The sequence below is a fragment of the Berghia stephanieae genome, chromosome 8 (assembly GCF_034508935.2).
Source record: "Berghia stephanieae isolate SIO BIC M18660-M18661 chromosome 8, UCSD_Bste_1.3, whole genome shotgun sequence".
NCBI lineage: Eukaryota > Metazoa > Mollusca > Gastropoda > Nudibranchia > Aeolidiidae > Berghia > Berghia stephanieae.
This window is the reverse complement of record NC_088367.1, coordinates 41438446-41445945: the sequence shown is the minus strand read 5'-3', so window position 1 is coordinate 41445945 and position 7500 is coordinate 41438446. Positions and strand designations below refer to the sequence as shown.

The 7500-nt window shown below is 33.9% G+C and overlaps 1 protein-coding gene across 1 annotated transcript in view; it reads left to right on the top strand.

The window, feature by feature from the left end:
• The window catches only part of LOC144978690 (elongator complex protein 4-like), a 22504-nt gene that overhangs the window by 11452 nt on the left and 3552 nt on the right, over positions 1 to 7500 (top strand). The window contains exons 8-10 of the mRNA XM_078925095.1: positions 537 to 700; positions 1971 to 2079; positions 4666 to 4772. Coding sequence (XP_078781221.1) covers positions 537 to 700; positions 1971 to 2079; positions 4666 to 4772 — 380 coding nt within the window. The remainder of the gene's footprint in view (positions 1 to 536; positions 701 to 1970; positions 2080 to 4665; positions 4773 to 7500) is intronic.

Below are 7500 nucleotides of genomic sequence, written 5' to 3'. Positions count from 1 at the left end.
ATATGTTGTTTGATTAAAAAAAATAAAGACAATGCTGTTTAAGCTAGAACTGAACAAACAATGCCCATTATACTTCAGAAATATTTATTTCTATTACGTACCTATTTGTGTGATGGCACAGGAAAGTCCTTGGGGAAACTCACAAGCCAACAATTTTCAGAGACCAAAATTTTATCATTTCACTAAAATTTCATGGGTTTCAATCATAGGGCGAATTTTTATTCATGGAAATTTTCATGCGGACAAAGGCTTTTTAGACATTGTCAACAATTTATTGGCTTTAAATTTTTATCAGATTTTCTCGATTCATAGATTTTCTAATGCACCAACTCTCATCTTTTAGTTATGATAATGGCATGGATTAAGTCGAAAAAGTTACTTAAATTTTTTTTTTAATTAAAAAAAAAGATAAAAAGTAGAATTGTCAATATAACTGATTTTCATGAGTCATCATTGATTTATTGTTTGTATATTATGCGATAAACAGTTTTATTAGATTTTGATTTCGATATCTTATATAATTTGAAAATAAATAGGTGTCCATTCCATTGGCTCTCCATTGTGGTCAGAGAATGGAGGAATGAGGGCCAACAATAAAGACTATGACCCTTCCCTGGCACTCTTCCTGCTGGCACTTAGGTCAATGTTGAGGTCAGCCTTTGCCGTTGCCTTCGTCACTGTTCCGACACATCTCTTCCAGGTAAATTTTGTGTTTTTTACTTTTTATACCATTATTTTGATGCAAATTTTCTACGATTATATTTGATTTCTTCTGTCGTTGCTGATGAGTTTTTTCTCGGATCCGAGGAAATTCATGATTTTGGAGTCAGAGAAGGAATTTCCTCCTTTTAACAGATTACATTTCCCCCAATTAAATGTACTGGCAGTGACAGACTTGATGTGTGGTGCAGTTTTCCACTCTCCACAAGTTAGCTAGAGTATCAATGATGGTTTATCCTCTCAATTGCTCTAAAAGTGGGGGTTAATTCAGTAATATGGGGCTTTAAGGCAATTGTTTAAAATTTTCCTTCTTTTTTACTTTTTTGTCGCCATCAGCATTGTATCATTTACTAATTCACTCACAATCCAGTGTCATCCTCATTGACATTGGCTGCCGCACTTTGTGATGACAAAAGTCCGCCCATTTACTAATTAGTTACTTAATTAATATATATATTTATTTATATATTTTTAAGAATTAAAGGGAGCATAATCACACCTCGGACAGTATGAATGTAAATAAATGGCAGTTAGCACTAAACTAAGCAAAGTACACAGGTATTAACCATCCATAGTATGTGTTTAAGTAAAATGCTTGTTATTTTGACATGCCTGATCATTGGCACCATCACAGAATCATGTATAGCCTTTAACCTTTAGAGTCTGATTGAGCGAATCTAGTGAGAACTAATCACCCAACGGCGGTATAAAAAAAAGGAGAAAGAACTTAAGGTCTGTCACAAATCCTGTATTTTAATTGGTCAAAAATCTACGTTTGTATACATACAGCTGTGAAAGTGAGTAGTTCTTATCATATTCTCTCTAAAAGGGTAAAAGTCGTTATGGTCACATATATAAGTTTGTGTAATGATTACAATAATATATGATTGTATTGGCAGACAGAACTGGTGAGCATTATACGGAAATTTGTACTCTCAGTAAGTCTCATGATATGAACTTTTATATACGCACAACAAAACTAATGAATATAATTCAAACAAAACTCAGTGAAATAATTGGGCAGGAAAATGTTGAGAAATGTATGGCTGAAGAACAATTTCGGAAAAATAATCAATAAGAAAGATAGAAATAAACAAAATAATAATTTTTTAAAATCTATATTTTGATTTTTCTTCATCTTCCTGTTTGTTACTGGTGCTGAATCGACCCAACCAAACACACCATAAAGTTACTAGAACAATCATAACTAACCTATTTCTGATATTTACACTTAAATCATCACATAACAGGAAGAGAGCCACATCAAAAGAGTGCATGGAATGTGCGACACAGTCATCAGGCTGGAGAGTTTTGCTGGATCAGATAAGGAGAAAAATCCAGTCTTTAAAGAGTACCATGGTAAGACATTCAATATAGAAGGAATGAATTTGACGTCATTCAGCTCTTTGTTATTTTTCTTAACCAGCCATGTTTATGACTAGTTCTTTCTAAATTGTATCAATCAGACTCTAAACGTTTAAGGCTACGCTTAGTTTCTTGTGTGGTGGTATGTTATATCTGGCTGGTAGATGTTGTGAGTATTTTAACCAAATATACAGCATCAATATAAGGGAATTTGTGGACTAATCCGTTCCTAAATAACACATAGAAAACTCCACAGTGTGTTGTGGTGTAGTGGACTCAAAATATGACCTGTATTATTAGGTCTGAGGGATTTGTGCAGCCAGTGATTCAACACCGTGACTGGATGATTTTTGGAAGGCCATTTTACACACATTTTTTCCTTGTCCTATCAGAATAAACATTTAAAAATTTGAGTTTACCTAGTGTATAGCAGGATTGCCGAAGTTTGGAACTTTGAAAAAGCTGCATGTATTGTCTCGTGTGTTAATTGTACATTGTACCGGCTTAGTGAGATATGAAAAATATTATGAAATGCTTATTTTGGATAAGCAATGTATGAATGCATTTTTTTGTTTGTTTGTTTGTTTTTTTTTTTGGTTTGGTTTTGTGTTTTTATTTTTTTGTTTCTTTGTACACTTTACTGCCAAATTAAAGCGGTTAAAGTTAAATCAATTCATAAGGTAGTGATTTTTTAAATGTGCAATTAAAAATGGTCCATTACAAATTTTTAATGCTGAATTCTTTACTTTTTATCAGAAAGTTGAGAAATTGATTTTTTTCTTTTTATTAGGATTTATAAAAAAGAACCAGATTTTTAAAATAGTCCAAGTACAGCTGAAGCCTGTATTTGAAATGCGGCTTAATCAGAAAAGCTGCTTAATTGGAACAGTCTGTTTGTGCCAGAATTTTTAAACTATAATTTCACTGGTGAATCGGAATGCCTACTGGTTAATTGAAACAATTTCAGATTTGGCAAATGTTTTAAGAATATTCTCTTTCCAATTAATAAAAATCATGAATATGCCCATTGAGAGGAACAGGAATGGAGTCATCCCATGTGTTCAAATTAATTTAAAAAAAAAAAAATAATAATAAAATAAAATTCCCTTTATTCATCCCATCGGGGAAATTTGTCTTTAGGGTCTCTTCCAAGGGGAGACTGGAATAACCCAGGTGTCAGTCGCAGAGCAGCGCCGCAAAGTGAGCTAGGGCGAGGTGACTTGCTCAAGGCCACACAACGCAACAGCGGGTGATTGAACTCGGTACCTTTTGGGTACGAAGCAAAGACCGTACCACTGAGCCACGCTGCCCCCTTAATTTAAAATGACATAGAGTCTTTCACCATCCATTCCCCTTTATATGGTTAGATATTATACTTAAGCCTATGCCAACACCCCAATGAAACAGTAACACACCACTTGCTTGAATGTCAACCTCTTGAAGACCTGAGATGCACATTCCTCCCACCAAATCCAAGCATCAGTAACACACTTTATAGTCACCTGGAACAACTACAAAAGACATCTAACTTCTACGTCATGGCACAAGACCGAAGGGCTAGAGCTCAGGTGGTCGCTGGTTCTGATAAATAAGTAAGTAAGTACTTAAGCCATTTGCCAGGCTTGATGATCAACCAATGATTAATGAGAGTGCAGGTAATGTTTAAATGGTTGATTAGCTTTTGAAGAGGTATGCCGTGTTGACTAAAAAATGTTTATATGTTGTAGACTAGTATGGATAGGATTAATGGTTCTTTGATTCATTTGGCCTCTTTCTGAGTTATGTGTGTAGGGACAATTCCATACGAATGTGAAGTTATGAGATAGAGGTAACACATTCTCTTTCATCTACCATCATGCATTGCTGATGGTTTTCCTGGGTTTCACGGAAATCCACGATTTTGGAGTGAGAGAAGGAATTTCTTCCTTTTAAAAAGTTACAATTCCCCTAATTTAAATATACTGGCAATGACTTGATGTGTGCTGGAACAAATAAGTGCAGGTTCACACTCTCCAGAGGTTAGCTAGAGTATCAATGGGGTTTAAAGGCAATTGTAAAAATATTTTCCTCCTATTTAACTTTTTGTCACCATCAGCATTGATCATGAATACACACATGTCATGCTAAAGGTAGAGAAGAATAGGGGGGAAAAGTTAGGCAAACAAATAAAAACATGCTTTGTATTACTAGATATAGATATATACCCATTGCATAAGATATGTTTAGTTTTGATAGATTGTACCGATGGAGACCACAAGCTTCATGTAAGAAAACACTTGTTCTAACTACAACACCACATATCTGCCGTCATTTGGTAAAAGGATGTAGTCTCCAACGTAAACAAAAATGAACTATTTATATTATGGGAATCCTCATTTCAGGGCACACATGTAGTAATGAGCAATATAACACTCTCAGAAATACAATATTTTGAAATTGAAACATATAGCAAATCCTTAAAATTTCGACCATAGCTCAAGACTAACCTCATGGCACTTACGTCCTTTTATCATAGGACGGCAGATTTGCCACCTGAACGTTACCCATTTATGAGGATGTCTTTTTATCGTCTATTTCAAGGTTTGTTACATCTAGTCCAACTTCCCCGTGTCAACTCCCTTGTTCCTGCACAGCCAGAGACTTCTGACTTGGCATTCAAGCTACGCAGGAAGAAATTTACTATTGAGGTTTGTGTTGTGGGTCATGCCATTATGTGTGATGGCATAATATGTAGTAATATTTGATATAAAATATAAGGCCAGAAAATCTGTGAGAAGGGAAGAAGGGGAAGGGGGGGGGGGGGGGATATGATTTTGGGTCATATCCTCAAAATTGAGTTAGATAATGCTTCTTCCATTTTCGATTTTTTTAGTATGAATTTTTCTTTTATTTTTAAACTGCCTATAAATGTTATACTTGTTTTGTTTAGATGAAGAATGTACTTATCAAAGAGTTACAGAGTTCATTCTTAAACCTTATTTTCTGAGTTTAATTGACCCTAAAATCATCCTCTTGGAAAAGTTTGTTATTCCTCTATGTCCACTCATGCATGTTCCATACCAAAGAATTTTTTTTTCCAATCTTCGAAAAGCTCATTTCAAATTAAAACTTAAATATCCATAATTTATTGTTTGATCATGAAAACCAGATAACCCTATTTCCATACTAAAATAGAAAGTCCTATTTCCTGATTTGGGGTCCATTTGGCCCCCATGACTTGCAAAGAGAAAAATACTAGAAAGTCCTATTTCCTGATTTGGGGTCCATTTGGCCCCCATGACTTGCAAAGAGAAAAATACTAGAAAGTCCTATTTCCTGATTTGGGGTCCATTTGGCCCCCATGACTTGCACATAGTAAAATACTCGAAAGTCCTATTTATTTCTTATTTGAGGGCCATTTAACCCCCATGATTTTACTACGGAAAAGTCAGTTAAAATCATATTTTCTCATTAAATGTATATAGGCAATATAAGTTTACATCATTTTGTTGTTTTTGTTGTGACATTATGCATCTATTTATTTAGTGACATAGTCGTGTCAATATGATCCACAACTTACTGGTAGATGGCATCTACAATAATTGACTTGGTCATTTTGTTTCCTGTTTGCTGTCCAATATGATGAGCGCCAGTTTCAGTTACCTACTTTTTCATCAACTCTAATTAAGAAACATCCAAGTAAGTACTAACTCATTACTTTTTTTCCTTAGATGTGTGATGTATGAAGATTATTCTGACACCTATCCTATGTAACGAAAAATGAATTGATAGTATCGCTAATTTTATGATTGTAGTACCAGCTAGAATCGCCAAATATGAAATGATGAAACAATAATGGATAAATGAAAGCGCTAATACTCAATTAATGTTTCTTCCAATACTTGCCTTACTTTCGCTTCTCGATTATCTTTTCTTATTGTGTGTACCCTACCTAACCACAGATTTGTTTGTAACTTCTTATGACAAGTGATTTATTTTCTTGTACCGTTATTCAATCTCGAGGTGAACTAAATTAGCTTAAATGTCTACATTATGTTTCAATCATATTGTATTGATATTATTGCTTTAGAATTTTTGAATCTGCTAACTAAATGGTTTGTATGTTGCTGGGTGTTTTTTTTTAATTTTCAGCCATCTGTTGTGTGGTCTAAATTATGTTGCATTGGACCTAAACCATGACGAATGGAGAAAGTGTAATATCCTTGGTAGTTGGAATGCTCAGATATACATTGAGTTGCAGTCTGCTGGGGCAACCCCAGTGCATGAGGAAGGTATGTCACCTACTATTTATTTAAAACTGAATGGTACCTATTACATTTATCTGTGTAATGGTTGTGTAAGTTAGTATATAGATAGATATATAATAATAATAATAATAATAATAATAATAATAATCTTTATTGTCCAAATTAAAGGCAATTCATGTGAGGTAAACAATGCTCAGTTTGGTTCATGGTATGAACATCAACACATTTACAATACAGACACAGCCATACACGAACATACACGCTTGCACATTGTTTCTACACATGTATACAAAAGAAATGAGCGTACATACAAACACATATACATACATACATACATACATACATACATGCAGACATACATACAAACCAGCATATCATCGTATATGCATGCCTACATCATACATACAAATACTAATACATACAACATACATATAATACATACAAAACACAGACACACACACAGACAGATAGAACGATACGATATATTTGCTGGGACAGCAGATAACCATATTATAAATATAGTGTCTTATATTAAGAAGAAGATGGCAATAATTGTGATGATGATGATGATGATGATGATGATGATGATGATGATGATGATGATGACTACGATAATGATGATGATGATGATGATGATGATGATGATGATGATGATGATGATGATGATGATGATGATGATAACGACGGCGGCAATGTCGATGATGATGAAATCTAATATGTTTGCATTGTTGGCTAGTTACAATGGGATAATGTGTTTATTTTTTGTTTTTGTCGTGTGTTTTAGTTATTTCTCTTCACTCCCATGATACCTTCTATGAAAAATATTATGCTGATCTCCAATGAGAATATGAGTTTCAATTCTGATTGTTAGAATGTCATTTCTCCAAACAGTAACAGCATTATCAAGTATGTTTCTATTGTATGAAATAGTAAAATAAATATTAAGTTGGTGTAAGATTAGCTTATCTTTAACCAGTGAATTGACAGAATATCAGCAATTAATAATGCAAGATAAAGATGACCTGTTGCAAATCGAGTTCCAGGTAATGGATGATTTTCCCCCATGATGATAATGATGAAAGTATAAATTAATAATATTAACAACTCATACATTATTTGATTTATTGGCTGCAAAGACTTCAGAGTAAAAGTCGTTTTTTTAAGATGA